Source organism: Aspergillus candidus (genome assembly GCF_002847045.1).
Source record: "Aspergillus candidus strain CBS 102.13 unplaced genomic scaffold BDW47scaffold_52, whole genome shotgun sequence".
NCBI lineage: Eukaryota > Fungi > Ascomycota > Eurotiomycetes > Eurotiales > Aspergillaceae > Aspergillus > Aspergillus candidus.
In genome coordinates this window covers 114,675-132,724 of record NW_020194057.1, presented here as the reverse complement: position 1 = coordinate 132,724, position 18,050 = coordinate 114,675, and the positions used below count along the sequence as shown (strand labels likewise).

Sequence of the window (18,050 nt, the reverse complement as noted above, 5' to 3'; positions counted from 1 at the left end):
CTAGTTCAGAACGTGGATAGAAATAAGCATCATCATATCGGGACAGGCCATGTGACCTCCGCCCCCGAGGCAGCCAGGCACTAAACCCCTTTGGGCGCATCCGTCTCGGCTGTTCCGAGCCAGGCAGTTAATCCGTTGCAACGGAAACCAGTCATCGTCATCACATCCACTCTTCTATTCTTATCTGTACTCGTTCTCGACTTCCTTTGGCTTCTACTGCGCTTCCTGTTCATCTTCGACCTCGTGTTATCACCCGTCTTCTCCCCCTCGCGTTTGTCACTTCCCTCTCCCGTCTCAATTGCTCCGGAAGCGGGTATTCCTGCCGTTCTAGTCCCTCTATACTCCTTATTATGCGCCATCCGACATCTCCTGACCAGACCGGCGACCTATGAGTATTAGCGATGGATCTCACACGGCAGGAATATCCAGCATTGCTGGTAAGCACACCATTCATTCAAAACCTCCTTTCTTCGCTTCCAACATCGAGAGTCCTCCGGACGTGCCCAGCTAATCCGGTTCCGCCGTCATGACAGGCCTCGTTACAACCCAGCCAAGCGACGGCCGTGCTCAATGATCGCATCCGACTGATCAACAAAATCAATGCGGATATCGCGGACTGGCTCCAGGTAACCATCCCGTCTCCACGCCGATCGGCGTCCCGGTGAACCCCCCGTTCTAAACTCTTCCGTTCTTGCGATAGGAGCGTCGTCGCGTTGAGGAGGTTTATGCCCAAGGATTACGGAAACTGGCGACTCGGTCCCAGGCGAATGACGGAGCAGCGCTCGGGTAAGAACCATTGAAATATGCCCCCTCTTACTCTCCTTACTCTCCATTGGGAGGAGTTGCGCCCCGCAGGATCACGATCACGAGCACGATGCTGATGGTGCGGCTTCGCGGAGGGCAGGATCTTCCAAATTCCATGGCAGCGCATCACCAATGCCGTCGAGACCATCGCGGCATCGCACGAGACCTACGCGCAGAAGATCGATGAGGATGTGGAGCGGCCGCTGAAGGAGTACGGCAGCAAGAACCGAGAACTGTCTTCGATGCCGGGTGTCCAGAGCGATCTGGCTTCCTTGGCGAAGAGCTTGGAGGCGTCCCAAAAGAAGGTAGAGAAGGCTAAGGACAAGGGCCCCAAAGGCGCCGATAGGCTGGCCAGCGCGGTTACGGCCTCCGAAGAAGTCAGTCAACAGTGGGAATCGAGGGCGCCCTTCGTGTTTGAGCAACTGCAAGCAGCGGATGAGAGCCGCTTGAACCATCTTCGCGATGCCCTGACCCAGTTAGAGACCCATGAGGTCGACCAGGTCGAGCGCTGTCGCCAGGCAGCGGAAAGCTGTCTCAATGTGCTGCTCAACGTCGAGACGGCCGATGAGATCAAGACGTTTGCTGCCAAGGTGAACGGCGGACGGCCGGTTGTGTCAAGGAGGCAGCAAGCTGCTTCTCCTCCGCCTGTGGCGCCTGTGGCGCCTCTGGCGCCCCCGCCACGCATTCAGGACGACGCTGCTAGCCAGCACTCGGAGGCTTCGAATCCTGTCCGGACACCCCCTGGTGTGTACGCCCCTTTCGTTATTGACTTGTTGACCTTTCAATCACCTTGGTGGGATTTGGGGATCAATGCTGACTCCGTGCTCGATAGCCCCGGAGCCTCAGCCCCGACACAACACTACTCTGGGTGGCCTCAGGCGCCTGGGCACTGTGATGAACCGAAGAAAGAGCATGGTACAGCCTTCAGGCGGTGTCTTCTCGGAAAGGAAACACCGGAGCCCGTTTGCGTCGTTCAAAAGGGGCGACTCGTCGCGGGAAATGCAGATTCCAGAATCCCCCCCTGACGGGACCGACCGTCCTGATACCGCCATCACCGCACAGAGTGACGCGACACGTCTGCCGAGCGAGTCTCATGATCGCGAGGGAATCAGTGCCCTCTCGACCAGCCCGGTTCCACCGCCGGCGCCGGCAACGTCGAATGGCACGGCACTACACGACGCGCCTGCCGAGACTGGTCTCCTGAGTGCACCGGTAAGCGAAGTAAGTACTGTCGTAGACGCGGGTTAATCCCAATTGCTGACCCATCCACCTAGCCACCGCGAGTCGACTCGGAAGGCTATACGGAACGACCGTCCACCATTGACGAGATCTCACGGCTCCAACGTGAAGCAGCCGGGTGAGCCGCCCCGTCCAGACTCACGAAACTACGGCTATACTGACTCTGCTTACAGCTTGGACGAGCAAGCCATCAATCTGACCATCCGGGAGCAACCCATTTTTGAAGATGAAAGCCAAGCGAAACAGGCCATGGACGACATGGCGAACCAATTGAGGATGGTCGGTGTGCCCACAAAACCTGCTTATGTCCGTGACTGACCCTGTGTACAGCGAGCCCCACAGAGTGGGATGAGACGCAACGCTGGTACCATCCGCGGTCGACGCGATGTCCGCAACACTGTGTTCATCCCTAACCCGACCAGTCCGGAACCACCTACTTTGCATTCGGGTGGGGACCCGGGCTCTATGCCCACTTCGCCGGCCATGCCGATCAAGCATGTCACGTCGCCGAGCACGGCCACTGAAGACCATACGATGTCAGATACCACCTCGATTCGCTCTTCACACACCTTGCACAGTATCTCCGGCCCCGTCGCGCATCCAGATCTCCACGAACCCGGCCTGAATGCCTCCGTCGTCGAGACGGTGAATGCGTGGTTCTCCGAGGGCGCGGTGACGAAGGCGTTCGTGGTCGGAGAGCTCGCGCTGGCGTACAACGCTGCGAACACGTTCCCCACGGACAATGCTCGTGTGCGCCTGAACAACTTCCAGGTGCTAGAAAAGGTCGCCGCGAACCCCCATTTTGTGCATGAAGTCGCCGACCAGTCCGACGATAAGAGAGGCGAATACAGTATCCAGCTGGCCAGCATTGCCCGTCAGTCACCAACCGTGGCGTTCAAGTATCAGTTGCACATCGGCCCATCGGAGGCGTCGGCCCACTGCCCCGTGATCTTCAAGCCCGCATGGAATATCGAGGAGTTCCAGGCCAGCGTCATTGTCTTCTACTCCCTGAACCCCTCCTTTACCTCCGCAGGCAACTCCATCACCCTCCGCAACCTGGTCCTGACCGTCAACCTGGACACGTCGCCCGAGGAGGACCGTGAGGTGGTCCACGCCACGAACGCCGTCATGTATCCCAACACCGGGGCGGCCTTCCGCCGCAAGCAGTCTGCCGTGGTGTGGAAGCTCCCGGAGCTGGAGATCAAACCCACCGAAGGGAAGCTCCTCGCGCGGTTCACCACATCCAGCAGCTGGCCGCGGAAAGGAAAGGTCGAAGCCAAATTCGAGGTGCCCGCCATTGATGCTGGCTCTCGACTGGGGATCAGCGCCGCTGGGCCATCCCAGGAGACGGGGCCGAAGGCGTCCGACCCTTTTGCCGACGACGGCACAGGAGTACAGCCTCCGTCGACTCCTTCCTGGAGCGAAGTCTCGACAGTGCGCAAACTCGTGGGCGGCAAATATGTTTCTTCATAGACCACATACCCTTCCGCCCGCCTGCTTTGGCGCTTTTTCTCCACGGGAGATTGATTCCAGTCTCCAGCCTCCCTCTTACTTAGCATGTGGCCCAACAACGACCGATCCGATCCTGACGAATGACCCCAGGGCCAAAACTGAACATAGTTGCAACCGATGCATGGATCTCTAAAAAGCAGAGAGGCTCTTTTCTCATACCTACGCAGGGCCACTCCCAGCTCCACCTGTACATCGGAGTTCCTGAGTAAAAAATGCCACACACACCACGACCCCTGTGCTGTACTCAAACAGCACATACTAATTAATCGCTTACAACTTCCCACGGCGCAGTTTCTTATCCTTCTTTCTTTCATTATGATGCTTTGGCTTTTTTTTTTTTTTTTTTTCTCTTCATCCTCATCTCTTTTTGCCCGGTCATGCATATATCAACCACCACCCACAATCCATTTTGTATATGCCATACTCTCGTCCTCCCTGATCCGAGCGCCAAGGAGAAGTTGCAGACCAAAATATTTGTTTGTAAATAAACCCCTCTTTTTTTTTTCTTTTCCTTTTTTTTTACTTATCTCTTTTGTTCTCTTTTGTTTTCTGTTTGTTTTCTTTTTGTTTATCCTCTGGATCACACACGCCTGTCTGTATATTCACTTTGTTTCCTTTCTTCCCCCTTTGAATCTTATTTATTTGAGTGATAGCACGTAGTAGTATTTAAGAATCTTGTTTATTTCCATGTTTGTGCCCTTGCAGCTACTACTACCACATATTGGGTGAATAGGTGCTACACTACTATAGTACAACAACATATTGGCTTGGTGTCATTCGTACGCACAGAGATACCAGATAGGTAGTATAGTATAGTATATTGCCAATACAGGAAGATAAGAATAGAAAAGATAGAATAGAAATCATTTATAAACATGACACGACGAATGCCTGTGCCGGGGAATCAATCAATCACCTAATAACCACAAATGGAAGACCGGACAAATACATCCAACTAGATAGACAGACCAGAAAGAAATAAACAGGAGAAAATAGATGGACAACGAGAGAAAAAGGGGAAAGGAAAGTTACATCCGCGCAGCGCGCGTCGTCTTATCGTAAAAGTCCAACGTCATAGCAGCCAAGAAACAAGGAATATCCTTTCGCTCCTCAACCCAGAACTTAATAAGGTGCTTGATCTCCATAGCGAAGAGGCTATTGGGTCCGCCAGAGATCTTCATCGTGCCATTCTCGCCGTCGAAGATAATGGAGTTCTCCTCGTCGTTGCCCATGCTTCCCGGGCCGCGGGAGTCCGACGCGGCGTCGCCGTGGCGGTAGGCAGACGAGAGGTGGAACATGGAGGTGACGCGGACGCGGCCATTGGGGAGGAAGTCAAGTTTGTAGCCGAGGAGGGAGGCGACTGCTTCGCGGAACTCGGAGGACTTGGCGGTCCAGATTTCCTTCAGGCGACGCATGCGCTTCTCCTTGTCGGCGACGACGCGCTCCATGTCTTGGATTTCGAACTTTAGGCTCTCGAGTGTGCTGGCGGGGACGGCCTTGGCGCCTGTGAGGCTGCCGCGGAGCTGGGCGAGGAGGTCCTGGTTCTCGGCTTTTAGGGTGGTGATGGTTGAGAGCTTGAGGTTCTCTGCTTCGGCGGTGGGGTTGTCGCGGAGTTCGAGGATGCGGGTGCGGGATTTGGCCTTGAGGGATTTGAGCTGGGATTTGACGGCGTCGAATTCCTTGCGCAGGAGGGCGGTGGCTTGCTCGGATTTGGAGAGCGATTCTTGCAGGGTCCGGTTCTTGCGGGAGAGGATGGAGAGGCGTTCGCTCTCTGCGTCGCTTTCGGCTGGGGAGAGAGGACGCTTGATGCCCCGGGGCTCGGGGTCGCTCGGTTGTGGTTGCTCGCGCTGGGAGAGCTCTTGGTGGGCGGTCTCCAACTCCGCCCTGTATTCGTCGATGAGTTTTTCCAGGTGGGCAATCTGCTCCGACTTGTGCTGATCGAACTGGCCCTGATCCGCGTTCATGGTCTCTTCCTCGGTGTCGAACGTCTTCAACTGAGCGCGGAGATACTCGACCTCTTTCACAGCGAGGGCTCGTTGGCGTTCTAATCTTGCCTTAGCTCTGGTTTCGGCCATCGCGCCTCCAGCGGGGCCGCCTGCTGCCCGGAGTTTCTCCAGCTCCTGTCGCAAGTTGGCCTTCTCGGATTCCAGGCCCTTGATGATTTCATCCTTCTCCAGGAACTGCGCTTCAACTTGGCCGAGCTTGTCAACAAAACTGGCTTTTTCGATCTGCTGTTGAAGAAGAGCCTTGACGACCGCCTCCGGCGAGTCGAGCTCTGCAGCTTGGTCATTGTCTTGCAGGAGACTAGTCCATGACTGGCGCTCATCCTCTAGGATTTGTTTCTGGATTTGAGCGGTCCCCAGCTCCGACTCTATTTCCTTCATCAACTGCAACTGGTTCTCCAGAGATTTCTTTTGCTCTTCCACGACTTCCACATTCTTTTGTACCTTACGCAGATGCCGTAGCTCCACCGTTTGCTCGCGATTTGTGGTCTCCAGGTTCCTTATGTGGTTGACTTGCTCGGAGAGTTCCCTCTTGAGAACTGCCAAGGTTTCTGCGTCGCTTCCTTCCGACTTGAGTCGCAGATTCTCCGTCTCCAGATCAGCGACGTCGGCTTCCCGTTCCCCCAGCTTCTTCTGTGTGATTTGGACGCTTTCGCGAGCATTCTCCAGTTCACCTTGTAGTTCCTCAAGCGTCCGCTGGAGGGACGAGCGGATCGTTTCGAGTTCGTTGATCTGATATTTGTGTTGTCGTTCCTGGTCAAGCAATTGCGCCTGGGTGTCGCTTGCATCTTCCTGCAGATTCTGATTCTGGTCTTGTAGGCTTCTTATTTTTCGTTCGAAGTCACCTTTCTCGTTGAGGGCGTTCTCTTGGGTCTCTTTGAGCTCTTTCGCGAGGGTCTCGGTCTTGTGGTTGGCACGGTGGCTAGCAGATTCGGCGGCCTTGGGTTGAATCCGTTAGTCGATAGCCTCAGGTCAACATTTGTGAAGTCTCCGACGCACCTGGAATTTCCTGAAATCCGCATCCGCTTTCAACTGCAAGTCTCGCAATTCCTTCTCGTGGCGCAATACCACCAAATCCCGCTCTTGCTTGAGGTTCTCCAATTCATATTTCAGAGTATTGTTCTGTATGCGCAATTCCTCCTTTTCCGTATCTGCAGTAGAGGATCAGCAAGGCCAGTCGCATCTCATCTCACGGACGCGCGGACTTACCAGGCTTTGTCGGAGGCGGAGGAGCCCGGATCGATTGTCGGAAATTCGGCGGAGCTGGAGGAATCGACAGCGGAGACGATGCACGAGGTGGAGAGCCCAGAAAGGGCTGCGAATTCCTGCTTGAATCCATCTAGTCCGGTCAGCTCGTCCGTTGTAAGCTCTTCAATGCACCGCGCTTCTTACCTGGTGATGTTGTTACCAGGTAGCACGCCCCAGTGGTCGACTGTATGGCATTGGTTCCTGGATAGTCTCAATCTCACACCACACGTCTCCCCTTTACTGACGAACGGTAACAATCTCTTAAAAATCAAGCAGCTCCAGGATATGGAGATATCAAACCGATGAAACTCGTCCGCTTGTTTTGCGAGTCGAATGAATCCATCCGAATCGGGATCTGCTGAGTCATCTACGCTCACCGCCCGCGGCAGCTCCAGTTCCCGATCGGGACTAGCGCCAAAATTTTGAAAGGAAGAAATCGAATTTTTGCCATTTTGTTCGCGGACTTGGAAAAAAGTGACCGACGACCACTACTGCGCAACTGTTGTCCTCCGATTCACCCCCCTCCCACCTCTCTATCTACCATTTAAATTCACCTCGGGTGATACCAACCGTCACAATGGGCAAGGACAAGTCTGAGAAGAAGGATAAGCACGAGAAGAAGGAGAAGCGCGCCGAGAAGGACGGCATCCACAAGTCCAAGAAGGAGAAGAAGGAGAAGAAGGACAAGACCGCTCTCACCAACGCTGTCGAGCAGGAGCTCACTACTAAGGTTCTGGATGGCATTGACCAGGCTGTTGCTGGGGAGGCTGCCACTGGGGACGTGCAGATGGTCGACGGCCGCCCCATTGGCGCCCTCGTGCCGTTCGCCCAGCCTTTGGTTGAGGACAAGGCGGCCAAGAAGGTTCTCAAGAGTGTGAAGAAGGGTAGGTTTGCTCTAGCTGTTTATTGGAGGCGTCATATTTCTTGGGATGCAGTTGTGTGTCTTGTTACACGGACAATGGGAGACGCTTGTGTCGACATCCACTCTAGGGAGTTGGAAAGAGATACTCGCTCCTCTATTGGGCCTTGCTATCGAAATGAGCCATTGACTGGTCTTGTCATTTGCTAACTCTTTGATACAGCCGCCGTCAACAAGTGCCTGAAGCGTGGTGTGAAGGAGGTCGTCAAGGCCCTCCGGAAATCTGCTGTTCCCGCTCCCAACGAAGTTATCGCTATCCCCGGTGGCGTCGTCATCCTCGCCGGTGACATCTCGCCGATGGATGTCATCTCCCACATTCCCGTGCTGTGCGAAGATCACGGTATCCCCTACGTGTTCGTCTCCTCCCGAGCTGAGCTCGGTAACTCTGCCGCCACGAAACGCCCGACGAGCGTGGTCATGGCCGTGCCCAAGTCGGCCGCCAAGGGCAAGAAGAAGGACGATGCGGAGGACGACGGAGAGGACTTCAGCGAAGTCTATGAGGAACTGGTCAAGGTCGCCCGGAAGGAGGCCAAGAAGGCGAACATCTAAACGCTCTTCAATCGACATTGGAGGGGGCGAGGACCAACCGTTGATTTCATTTCCTTTTTCATCTCTTAATTCTTGAGCTTGTCTTGTCGCCTGCTATGACTGTACAGTTCCACTTTATTCTCTGACAAGACACTGCATGTCTTTGGGGTCTGGCCTATGGGACGTGTTTGGGTAAATTTTCTTTTTTTTTCCTTTCCATTTATTTATGATATGTCTGTTGCAAATCTGGCGTTATTTTATCAACAGGTGTATGAAAAGGCAGGAAGTATCAAAAATAAAGAAGTTCAAATTCAATCTTGCCAATCTTATAGATTTTTTTTCTTCGTTGCGTGAGACCGATTATATAGGATTAAGTAATATATATGCGTGAGACCAATTAGTTATCGCTTCATATTCCTGGTCTCATCGAATCCCACTATTCGGACCAAAACTCAACCGCATCCGAAAGACCGAATTATAAGATACAAAAAGGGAAAAAGTAGAAGAAAAGAAAAAGGCAGATAATAAAAATGAAACAACAACAACAACAACCGGTGAGTGTTCTCCAATAAGACCGTGAACAACCCGCCGATCCCAGCACAGAGGCGATATACGACCGAAGTTACTCACCTGCAACAGTGTAGCGGAAAAAGACATATCGAATATGAGCCGCGATCCCAAGAAAAATCATCGTGCAGGACGAACAAATAGTGGCAAGCCACCGGACTCTCAGTCAGTCAAGGCAATGAAGCTTATCGGCTCAACAACCAGCAAGGGGCAGGTCATTCCATCCAGTACCTCCTGCGGGAGAAAACTCCAGATCTATTGCCCATTGGATGTGGGCTCGTTCGTCATGCAAGGATACATACAGTTCGGCGTTAGTATTCTCTTGGTCGGTTGATATATCGACCGGTGGTGCAGAGCGCTTGGGATGCAGGTTGTGGAGGGTCAGTCCTGAGAAGCGAGGATAAAAGGATACAAGTGCTCTCCAGCGACTAACTGGCAGGATTGCCCCATCCCGCGAAACCCAGGATTCCTCTACCTTCTCCTCCGTCAAGATGTTGGGATATCACACGGTACTGCTCCTTGCGCTGGGCTGCCTCTCTGCTATCGTGGCCTCGTCACCACTGCCCGTGGCCTATGCCAGAACGAGCCACAAGCTCGTTTCCATCGTCAGAGAAGGCGAGAATGCATTCGAACCGGTAGGTTTCATATACTTTTTACGGACTAATGACCAACGGGTCGGATCCAAAATAATTAAATAAGTCCTAATCCACGTGCTCACAGGACACCCACAAACCGTCCATGTTCTTCTTCAATCACTTCGTGGAACACACTGTCATCCCCAACAACAAACAAGACCACGCCGCCAGCTCCTCTTCTTCATCTTCTTCTTCATCCTCCTCCTCATGCACCACCACCGCCTCCTCGGATCCACTCCTCGTCCACTGGACAAAGGACTTCTACGGACGCTTCATTGTAGAACGTCCCCGCACAACAGCCACAGACTGCCATGGTCCGAATCATGGTCGACCCAAGCAGACGAGTATCCTGTCTGCGCTCCGGAATAGGGAGCGCGTCGTTGCGCCGGCAGCCATTCTGTTCGTCATGCTTTGGGTGGCCCTCATAGGGGTCGGACTTGTCGAGGCTGTCAGTTATCTGTGGGAGAAGTGGACTGGTGCTGAAGAGCTGACGACTGAGAATGTGGAAGACGAGAATGTCTGGGATGACTTTACGATTGGAGTTGTGCCGGTGGAGGACGGTGATGAGGAACGCGGCGGGTTGGGAGACCTCAAGGTGGCTATTTTTTGACGGATTACGCTATATATAATGAAGTATCAACAGCGTTGTTGGCTGTCGATGGCGCTGAAATGATATCCAAGTCGTTTATGAAATAGGTTATGGGCACAGTATGAATTTGTTGCTTGTTGCTTCCAAGATTTGATTATTCTAATATACAATCACAAAACCCAGACGCGGTCTGCCTGAAGCCAAAGAAACAATGAAAAACAAAAACCAATCGCTCATAAGCTTTTCATCAAATCATACAACCATCAAACAGTCTAAGCACGCTGATCCCGCTCAAGGGCCTCAAACCCCCCATGGTGAGAATCGACATTCTTCTGCCTCGCACCGCCAACCTCAACCCCACCCTCAGCAGCCCGGCTCTGGAAAGTCTGCTCCGCAGCACGGGAAGGGTCATTCTGGTTTCCAATCTCCGAGTTAAAGCTCGCGTTGTGGCGCGGGTCGTCATCAAAGCCGCCCTCATGCAGATTCTTGCCCTTAGGCTTGCCCTGACCAGGCAGGCCCGTCACGTCCGAGGCATACGAGGGGGCCTGTCCACCGATGTGCGTGTATCCGCTCCCGCTTCCGCTGGCGGCAGCAGCTTGCTGCTGTTTGGCGGCGGTGGGACCGCCGACGTAGCCGGATCCGTGAACGCCGGGGAAGTCGCCCTGGCCGCCGAGGGCTTCGGGGTACTTCTCTTGGCGGTTGCGGTCTTCGCGGAGGCCGCCAACGGGCGCGGCCGGGAGCTTCGTGGTGTGGTGGGTGCTCTGTTGGGTGGTTGAGCTGCTGCTGGTGTGGATGCCGCGGTTCTGGGAGAATCCGCCGCCGTGCGTGGCGGATTCGGCGGCTAGAGAGTCGCTCTGTACGGGACCGGCGGGCTCGTGAATAGGGTTACGGCTGGCGGCGGGGTCGTTGGTGACCTTTGTGCTGCGCTTGCCGTGAGGGAGAGGGTTTCCTTGGAGATCCATTGTGATAGTTGTGATGGTGGTGGTGGTGGTGGTGGTGGTGTGGTTCTAGTTATTGAAAAGAAGGGTAAATTGGATAGACTTTACAAGTTCCAGTGGAGGATATAAATTGAGAATTAATTAATTGACCAGCGATTGAGGATGTGACAAGACCAGCTATATAGCAACCTTCTGATATCTCAAACCCTAAGCAAGATGTAAACGACGTCATACTGACGAAGCAAGTTCCCAGACTCGCAGGTTTGGCCTCAAACCACCAGATAACGTCAACGAAAGCATCACCTCAAACCCACAACAGGGTTCTAACTGGTACTATGGAAATCTCTGATCCACCCCCTTCCAACTCCTATGTCGTCCAGACTCTGTTCTGGAAAAAGCTCGAAACGCCCATGACCGGATAGTGGCCCGCCAGTAGGGATCTGCGCTGATGTGGTCTGCCCCACCGTTTCTCCTTCCAAGGCTGGGATTGACATGTTGGCCGGATGTTGCAAGCCCTGGTTGATGGCCCCCGCTGGATTGTGTTCTGATATCAGAGTGTGAATTGTACATGACAGGTGGGGAGGTTGGACTCCGCCATTTGACGTCATGGCGCTGACCACTTTGGAGAGCACGCATTTCGTTCCCAGCACCGTCTTGCTCAGCATAGAGGCAGGGTATCAGTATTGCGATTCTGCGAGAAAAATAATTTTCAATTGTAGTCTCAAATATTTGGTAGTATTTGGCACAAATGGCGCTTTTTTCAATTCATACCTAAAACGCTTACTTTCAGCCGTAGCTTCCATACTAGTCATTGATTAGATGTACGGAGAGTAGCTCATCTTTGTAAAGCTTAGCAGCGATATTGAGATTATGAACAAGATCATATCCCCACACTCTATTTTCAAGCGTTTCTATAGCAGTGGTTCCAAACCATAACTACGATAGTAACTCAAGCTACAACACGCACATCAAGAACCTCAATACATCATCGCTCATAACATTACATTTCAAATCCATAAACTAAAGATACATCATTTAAATTACCGAGCAAGGGCATCCTTAGGGAGACCATCGAGGTTATCCTTGCCCTGGCGTCCAACATTGGACGTGGGCGCAGTGTTCTTGTGCAATTCGCTCCCCGACTCGCGCACGCTGCTTCCCGCAGTCGCCGGTTCCCTCAGGGCGCTGTTGGCTTCTCCAGAAACGGGGCCTTCGGTGCGACCGGAGCCAACGTTGACGGTTCGCGCGTCGGCCGACGACCAGTCACTGGCGACTGGGGGTTGTTCGGGCAGAGGAAGGTTGGCCTTGGTCTGCTCGATATCCTTCTTCTTGTCGGTGGTCTGGCTGAGATGGGACTGTATCGACGTTAGTATGGGATGATGTGTCCGGGCAAGGAAGGGTAACTGACCTTCAAGGCGGAGACGTCGGACTCCTTGGGTGGGTTGCCACCGTGCGCCTGAGAGACCTTGGATTCAGCCTTGCGAATGTCCTGGCTTGTGGGATCGATAGTGGAAGACATTATGGTTGATGGACGTAGATGGATGTGGATGAGTTGAAGGTGGGACGAAGTAGTAGGGTGGTGATTGATTCTCGAAAGTAGTTAAGAGGTTATTTGAAGTAGAAAATTGTAGAACCGAATGCGACAGATAGAATTCAAGGCCCATTATATACTGTCTCATGAGGGTGTGGATGCATGGGCGATGACGTTCTTTCAACCAAGAATGAGACTTGCCCTCGCTATGATGTAACCAGGCCGATTCGATCAATTGCCCTGCACCTTACGTCGATATGCCATCTGGAATCCCTTCGTGTGGACCCATGGATAGTATATTTCACAAACCGGTCTTTTGTTTCTCATTAGATGATTTTTTCAAGGGTCTCGATTTGTTTCTTGTCTGATTTATTCATCGTGGATATTGCGGGAGAGTCGGGACTTAGGGCTTGAAAACTCCCGCTATGACTCGCTCTCCGTAGAACAACATTATCCATTGACACACGACACATAGAGTATATAGATCAAAAGAGGCCACCACTAGCTAAAAATCCTCCATCCTGTAAACCCCGTATGAGGGCTCCTCATACGGGTGCGCTCTAGAAAACACACACATCAGACCAAACAACCCATCATCGATACAGAGGTTTATCATACCTTTTCAATGCCGCAACAGCCTTTCTGGCGACATCCTCTCCAACACACAGCGTTTCGACCCTAATCTCGTCGGTTTCCTCCAGTGCGCCCACCGTCCCAATGTGGGGATTCGCCGCGTCGCCAGGGCGAAACTGGCCTTTCCCAGCAGTCGTCCAGCAGCATTCCGTGTAGTTACCAGGCCCGGGATAGCGACCAGCGCCGGCAGCAAATATCGCGGCCTTACATGCTGCTACTGCCGAAGGAGGGGCGTTGAACACCAGTCGGTATCGTACTGTCGTCATTTGGGTGTTGAAGTCTGTTGGCGCGTGCTAGACTCAGAGCGTAGGGAATAAACGTCGGTCAATGACTGACTGGATTTTCATGACCAAGAGCAAAGTGGGAATACCAAGAGCAATGGTCTTTGAGCCTCGGTTGTGGGGTAAGCGCTGTCCTCTCTTGGGCTAAAGTACTATACTATCTTGTGCTATATGTACACGGCCACATTCATGTATGCTGGGAAATATGCCATCATGACTTGCAACACTTATATATTGATTAGATATAATATACACAGAAAATCATATAAAGTATAAAAACCATATGTAAACCAAACCATCCCATGTAACCTAGTATGATAGGCATCTTTTGCATGTCTGCTTAATGTGCCCTAATAATGCAATAGATAATGTAGTAGTAGTAGTAGTAGTAGTAGTAGTAGTAGTAGTCCTTATTATCTAAGGTAGGCAATAGGCAGGGTAAGGACCTTCTTCATAACCTAACTACTAGTTAATAATTAGATTAGATACTTTACTTATACCCGGGAGGGTGATCTTACAAAATACTAGCTTTGTCGGGAATAGCCTCATTGTGAACACGGTAGAATTCAAAGGATCATGATCCTTGCTAGCACCCAGCGCTAACAAAATCACTAGAGTTAACCGGAGTAGGTCGACTAAGTTTATATTCTCTTTGAATTAGATATTATCTTCATATTCTCTTCCTATCTGTGTATCCGATCAAGACACTAGAAATGACATGTAATCAACACTAAAGATTTCCTCCCCACAGCTTACAGCCTCAGCTAGCCACTAAGAGCTGCATTACCCCTCCATATGTTGCCAACTCAGCTGAGTGGGTAGGGTATTTAAGTCATATCACCTCTTGAAATCTCACTCAAACCAGTAATTCCATCTCTCATTCCCTCCCTCGTTACAGACAACTCCCCAAAAACAATCACCATGTCTTTCCATGAATCCTGTGTAGACATCCGCATCGAAGTCCGTGGTGACCACACCGTCCTTCTCGCCGGCGCTGGAATTGGTGACGACGCATACGAACCCGCAGAGCTGAACCTCGACGAATTTATCGGCAACTCAGACGGTAAGTTTTAGTTTTCTTGATATAGCAGTTACTACTGACGAGGTCTTTAATTTAGGTTATTTTGCGCGGGACGGTGACAGTAACTCATTCACCGAAAGCGCTGAGAACATCGACTTGAGTTTCCGCGACGATGGTGTTTGGTTGGAGGCGGATCTGCTCAATGCTGAAGGCGGGGAAAGAGAGCGTCAGGGAATCAACCTGTCCGAATGGATTGAGAACCAGGACGGACAACTGGTGGCTATCTGATTCTAAATGTGATATTAGGCTGCTACCTGCATAAACAGTCATGTATTGGCTCAATTTTTTCTTGATTTAGTTCTCCAAGTGCTTCCCTCAAGACCAGTCATATTATTCAGTGGGTTCACACTGCGGAAGGAAGGTTTCCCCCTGGGCTTAGTGTCCTATATGTTATAGTGGATTAGTTTAATGGAAAATACAGGGTTAGATAGTTGGGAATAGCTTCAAGTTCTCCAGGCATGGTTGTTTTGAAGGGAATGGGCGGGCCGGTCGATCGGGAAATACATTATGCTGTGCATAAACAAACTTAGTAATCACAGAATAATTTTTTACACACCGCCTTCCCTCACGAGTCGGCAGAAATTGATCATTTCCCCGCGGCCACAGAAGTCCGAGTTTGTAAAGCATGCGTTAGAACAGATTAGATTTCATTCTGAAGCGATTCGCATTTGATTCTACATTAGAGCATTGATAGATTTATCAGCATGCCGAGAGACCCGCTAATTGGGCTGGTGGGCAAGGTCTGTGTCTTCTATCTACCTCGAGCGTCCGGTCGCTGACAGTGAGGGGCATGCAGCCATCCAGCGGAAAATCGACGACGTTGAACAGTTTGACCGATGCGTCTTCCAAAGTTGGTAAGTTTTTTACACAATTTGCTACTCTTTGTTGCCGTGCTCTCACTAAGTGTATTCTTTTCTCCAGGAAACTTCCCGTAAGTTTACTCGAATATCCGCGCCTGTGGACGAATCCCTTCGAAGTTTAATATCCCACCCCGAGACTCTGACCACGCAATTCAGTTTCACCACCATCGACCCCCAGCGCGCAATTGGATACCTCCAGATTGAGTGTGCATGCCAGCGACACGGCGTGTCGGATCGGTGTAAGCCGAACTACGGCGGTTGCGTGGAAGGACGGCGATCCGTGCCTATCGAACTTTTAGATGTTGCCGGTCTCGTACCGGGAGCGCACCAGGGTCGGGGACTGGGTAACAAATTCTTGGATGATCTGCGACATGCCGATGCCTTGATCCATGTGGTGGATGTGAGCGGTACTACGGATGCTGAGGGTGCGTCATTTGCAATGCCCTGAGTGATTGGTTTCCTTGTGCGCCGGATGCTGACAGATATTTGGGGATGTAGGAAAGGCGACGCGGGGATACGACCCGTCGGTAGATATTGAGTGGTTGCGATCGGAAATCGTCCGATGGATCTTGGGGAATTTGATGCAGAAATGGTATTTGAGCTTCCCTGTCAGGCCAACGTGCAGAGAGCTGACCAATACAGGGGATCGATCAAGAGGAGACACACTGCGATCAGTGAGTTTACATATATTCTACTTTGGAAAGTTGACATCGTTCTTTTGAATACTAATCTCGTGGTGATAGAATCCACCGCAGTGGAAACTTTGCAGGGCCAGTTTTCTGGGTACGGAAGTACATCGCAAACCGTCGCACGGTGCCTGGACCGAATAGGCATCAAAGAACCCCTGGAACACTGGTCGGACGAGACCGTCCAGCGGGTTGTCGAGGCCTTTATCGACGAGAAGTTCCCCACCGTGTTTGCTCTGAACAAGATCGATCATCCCGACGCGGACAAGGTTCGTTCTCATTTGATCAGAGTCGAAAGTCTGTGTACTGATCGACCTCCAAGAATATTAGCAAAATCGCCAAAATGCAAGATCCGCAAACGATCGTTCTCTGCTCCGCGATCTCGGAAGTCTTCCTCCGGAGACTGGCGAAACAAGGCTACGTCAAATATATCGAAGGCAGCGAGTTTGTCGACACAAAGGAAGATCTCGAGGAGATGGGCGAGCCCGATGGAGGCGGGTTGAAGGAGATGGACGAGAAGCTGAAAACGTATGCTACTCCTGCATTACGTGAAGATCTGAGACTAACGCCGCTATAGCCGGGTTGAGAACCTGAAAGACATGGTTCTGTATCGGTTCGGATCTACGGGAGTTGTGCAGTGTCTCTCGCGAGCTGCGGAACTTTTGGGCCTGGTACCGGTGTTCCCGGTGCGGAATATTCATACGTTCTCATCAGGCACTGCGGGGTCCGGAAATGCCGTATTCCGGGATTGCATTTTGGTCAAGAAGTGAGTATCTGGAACAAGCCCAATGGACGCACATCTTGCCTAACATTCAACAGGAACAGCACAGTGGGCGACGTTGCCCACAAGGTGATGGGGGACATCCCCATTTCCTACATTGAAGGTATCGGGGGCACCCGGGTGTCGGAAGACGACATTGTTGAAGTAGGGAAACATGATGTATGTGTCAACTTGTCAACTTTTCATCTTTTGCTTTTGGCACTAATGGCTAACCAATTTTAGGTTCTCTCATTCAAACCTGGACGGTGAAGAGCCACCCATCCTATGTACAGTTAATATGATTGTTAATGAAACAATGACCGCAATGACGTAATCTTCATGGCGTCTCGCCTGCGCATATACATCCAAACCGACCCATCAATATTTGGCGACATTGGAGGGAAAGCGTAGCTGCATCACTGACCCTTCTATCAGAAAAAGTCAGTTCACATTTCCCGTGCTCAAGCCGACTGTCCAGTCGCGCCAGTTCACGCAGCGAAAATCAAGGATGTCAAAAAACCCACCCTTCCTCTCTCATCATTCATCCCAATAATCGGACTCGGCGCATTAGGATGTTCCTTCTTCGCCTTGTCCGCCTCCTGCGAACCCTGCCGCTGAGTCGTCGCCTGCGACTTCGATCTATCCGCCTGGCCCTCCTTTTCCTCTCTCTCTTTCATGCCTGCAGCAGCCGCATCCGTCGTCGGATCTGTAGTGTCTCCCCTCTTCGCTCGATCAACCGCGTGGTCCTTCGTCGACGACTGAGTTCCTGGAGTAGGCGACGAGCCGTATAAACGGGACCGCATGTACCCGGGCGTGGGGAAAGCGACCGGCTGCCAGACGGACTGGAGGGGCAGCAGGCACGGGAGAGGAGGACGGGGGGTGAGGGCTGTGCACACCTTAGACGCTACGGATGGGATGCGGGGGCTGTTGACCATGTTGTATGTAGTAGGAGGTCGTAGTCTGTGCCTGTATGGGTATGGAGGGTTCAAACTAGAAGGAGATGCGTATTAAGGTCGATTCTACAACCTCTTCCGCTGGTCAGTAAACTAAACGGTTTTATGTAATCCCCCACACTTCTGGGAAGTTTATTATGCTGTTCCATATCGTCATTACATCCTGCAACCGCATAGGGTTGGCTTTTCTATGATCCGAAATAGATGACGTCTCGATGCTGCAATGACGACTGGTCAGTTCCGGCTTCTAGCTAGGGATGATTAATCGGAGCTAAACTGCAAA

At 51.9% G+C, this 18,050-nt stretch overlaps 9 protein-coding genes across 9 annotated transcripts; 5 read left to right on the top strand and 4 right to left on the bottom strand.

Annotated features, from left to right (window-relative positions):
- Positions 1-51: 51 nt before the first annotated feature.
- BDW47DRAFT_111136 (uncharacterized protein) lies at positions 52-3,893 on the top strand. Its single transcript, XM_024813886.1, has 8 exons — positions 52-437; positions 534-626; positions 701-786; positions 905-1,548; positions 1,637-2,025; positions 2,079-2,161; positions 2,217-2,322; positions 2,374-3,893. The coding sequence occupies exons 1-8, from the start codon at positions 402-404 to the stop codon at positions 3,514-3,516; spliced, it is 2,580 nt and encodes an 859-aa protein (XP_024669079.1). The 5' UTR covers positions 52-401; the 3' UTR covers positions 3,517-3,893.
- Positions 3,894-7,288: 3,395 nt separating this feature from the next.
- On the top strand, positions 7,289-8,577 carry BDW47DRAFT_111128 (putative small nuclear ribonucleoprotein complex protein Nhp2). The gene is made up of 2 exons (XM_024813885.1): positions 7,289-7,690; positions 7,889-8,577. Exons 1-2 carry the CDS (start codon positions 7,384-7,386, stop codon positions 8,272-8,274), a joined length of 693 nt encoding a protein of 230 aa, XP_024669078.1. The 5' UTR covers positions 7,289-7,383; the 3' UTR covers positions 8,275-8,577.
- Positions 8,578-8,923: 346 nt separating this feature from the next.
- On the top strand, positions 8,924-10,143 carry BDW47DRAFT_69473 (uncharacterized protein). The gene is made up of 2 exons (XM_024819630.1): positions 8,924-9,455; positions 9,541-10,143. The coding sequence occupies exons 1-2, from the start codon at positions 9,312-9,314 to the stop codon at positions 10,063-10,065; spliced, it is 669 nt and encodes a 222-aa protein (XP_024669077.1). The 5' UTR covers positions 8,924-9,311; the 3' UTR covers positions 10,066-10,143.
- A 29-nt stretch (positions 10,144-10,172) lies between these two features.
- BDW47DRAFT_111126 (uncharacterized protein) lies at positions 10,173-11,112 on the bottom strand. Its single transcript, XM_024813884.1, has one exon. It carries the CDS (start codon positions 11,004-11,006, stop codon positions 10,317-10,319), a length of 690 nt encoding a protein of 229 aa, XP_024669076.1. The 5' UTR covers positions 11,007-11,112; the 3' UTR covers positions 10,173-10,316.
- Positions 11,113-11,830: 718 nt separating this feature from the next.
- Positions 11,831-12,635, bottom strand: BDW47DRAFT_111125 (uncharacterized protein). Its single transcript, XM_024813883.1, has 2 exons — positions 12,391-12,635; positions 11,831-12,337 (listed from the first exon to the last, which is right to left on the bottom strand). Exons 1-2 carry the CDS (start codon positions 12,499-12,501, stop codon positions 12,023-12,025), a joined length of 426 nt encoding a protein of 141 aa, XP_024669075.1. The 5' UTR covers positions 12,502-12,635; the 3' UTR covers positions 11,831-12,022.
- A 232-nt stretch (positions 12,636-12,867) lies between these two features.
- On the bottom strand, positions 12,868-13,565 carry BDW47DRAFT_111124 (uncharacterized protein). The gene is made up of 2 exons (XM_024813882.1): positions 13,132-13,565; positions 12,868-13,073 (listed from the first exon to the last, which is right to left on the bottom strand). The coding sequence occupies exons 1-2, from the start codon at positions 13,410-13,412 to the stop codon at positions 13,019-13,021; spliced, it is 336 nt and encodes a 111-aa protein (XP_024669074.1). The 5' UTR covers positions 13,413-13,565; the 3' UTR covers positions 12,868-13,018.
- Positions 13,566-14,152: 587 nt separating this feature from the next.
- On the top strand, positions 14,153-14,946 carry BDW47DRAFT_111123 (CVNH domain-containing protein). Its single transcript, XM_024813881.1, has 2 exons — positions 14,153-14,490; positions 14,546-14,946. The coding sequence occupies exons 1-2, from the start codon at positions 14,349-14,351 to the stop codon at positions 14,734-14,736; spliced, it is 333 nt and encodes a 110-aa protein (XP_024669073.1). The 5' UTR covers positions 14,153-14,348; the 3' UTR covers positions 14,737-14,946.
- A 215-nt stretch (positions 14,947-15,161) lies between these two features.
- On the top strand, positions 15,162-17,113 carry BDW47DRAFT_111121 (Ygr210 GTPase family protein). The gene is made up of 11 exons (XM_024813880.1): positions 15,162-15,248; positions 15,305-15,362; positions 15,430-15,439; positions 15,525-15,793; positions 15,867-15,960; positions 16,011-16,042; positions 16,112-16,323; positions 16,377-16,582; positions 16,632-16,820; positions 16,874-16,994; positions 17,058-17,113. The coding sequence occupies exons 1-11, from the start codon at positions 15,213-15,215 to the stop codon at positions 17,082-17,084; spliced, it is 1,254 nt and encodes a 417-aa protein (XP_024669072.1). The 5' UTR covers positions 15,162-15,212; the 3' UTR covers positions 17,085-17,113.
- Positions 17,007-17,940, bottom strand: BDW47DRAFT_111119 (uncharacterized protein). Its single transcript, XM_024813879.1, has 2 exons — positions 17,339-17,940; positions 17,007-17,242 (listed from the first exon to the last, which is right to left on the bottom strand). The coding sequence occupies exons 1-2, from the start codon at positions 17,747-17,749 to the stop codon at positions 17,231-17,233; spliced, it is 423 nt and encodes a 140-aa protein (XP_024669071.1). The 5' UTR covers positions 17,750-17,940; the 3' UTR covers positions 17,007-17,230.
- Between the last annotated feature and the right edge of the window lie 110 nt (positions 17,941-18,050).

Coding starts and splice junctions, on each gene's coding strand:
- BDW47DRAFT_111124 (XM_024813882.1), bottom strand. CDS start 13,412: ATGACGACAGTACGATACCGACTGGTGTTCAACGCCCCTCCTTCGGCA. Junction 13,074..13,131: donor GCTGTTGCGGCATTGAAAAG/GTATGATAAACC, acceptor TGTGTTTTCTAG/AGCGCACCCGTATGAGGAGC.
- BDW47DRAFT_111121 (XM_024813880.1), top strand. CDS start 15,213: ATGCCGAGAGACCCGCTAATTGGGCTGGTGGGCAAG. Junction 15,961..16,010: donor GGGAATTTGATGCAGAAATG/GTATTTGAGCTT, acceptor TGACCAATACAG/GGGATCGATCAAGAGGAGAC. Junction 16,583..16,631: donor ATGGACGAGAAGCTGAAAAC/GTATGCTACTCC, acceptor ACGCCGCTATAG/CCGGGTTGAGAACCTGAAAG.
- BDW47DRAFT_111119 (XM_024813879.1), bottom strand. CDS start 17,749: ATGGTCAACAGCCCCCGCATCCCATCCGTAGCGTCTAAGGTGTGCACA.
- BDW47DRAFT_111128 (XM_024813885.1), top strand. CDS start 7,384: ATGGGCAAGGACAAGTCTGAGAAGAAGGATAAGCACGAGAAGAAGGAG. Junction 7,691..7,888: donor TCTCAAGAGTGTGAAGAAGG/GTAGGTTTGCTC, acceptor TCTTTGATACAG/CCGCCGTCAACAAGTGCCTG.
- BDW47DRAFT_111126 (XM_024813884.1), bottom strand. CDS start 11,006: ATGGATCTCCAAGGAAACCCTCTCCCTCACGGCAAGCGCAGCACAAAG.
- BDW47DRAFT_69473 (XM_024819630.1), top strand. CDS start 9,312: ATGTTGGGATATCACACGGTACTGCTCCTTGCGCTGGGCTGCCTCTCT. Junction 9,456..9,540: donor GCGAGAATGCATTCGAACCG/GTAGGTTTCATA, acceptor ACGTGCTCACAG/GACACCCACAAACCGTCCAT.
- BDW47DRAFT_111123 (XM_024813881.1), top strand. CDS start 14,349: ATGTCTTTCCATGAATCCTGTGTAGACATCCGCATCGAAGTCCGTGGT. Junction 14,491..14,545: donor ATTTATCGGCAACTCAGACG/GTAAGTTTTAGT, acceptor TCTTTAATTTAG/GTTATTTTGCGCGGGACGGT.
- BDW47DRAFT_111125 (XM_024813883.1), bottom strand. CDS start 12,501: ATGTCTTCCACTATCGATCCCACAAGCCAGGACATTCGCAAGGCTGAA. Junction 12,338..12,390: donor CCGACGTCTCCGCCTTGAAG/GTCAGTTACCCT, acceptor ACGTCGATACAG/TCCCATCTCAGCCAGACCAC.
- BDW47DRAFT_111136 (XM_024813886.1), top strand. CDS start 402: ATGGATCTCACACGGCAGGAATATCCAGCATTGCTG. Junction 1,549..1,636: donor TCCTGTCCGGACACCCCCTG/GTGTGTACGCCC, acceptor CGTGCTCGATAG/CCCCGGAGCCTCAGCCCCGA. Junction 2,026..2,078: donor TGAGTGCACCGGTAAGCGAA/GTAAGTACTGTC, acceptor CCATCCACCTAG/CCACCGCGAGTCGACTCGGA.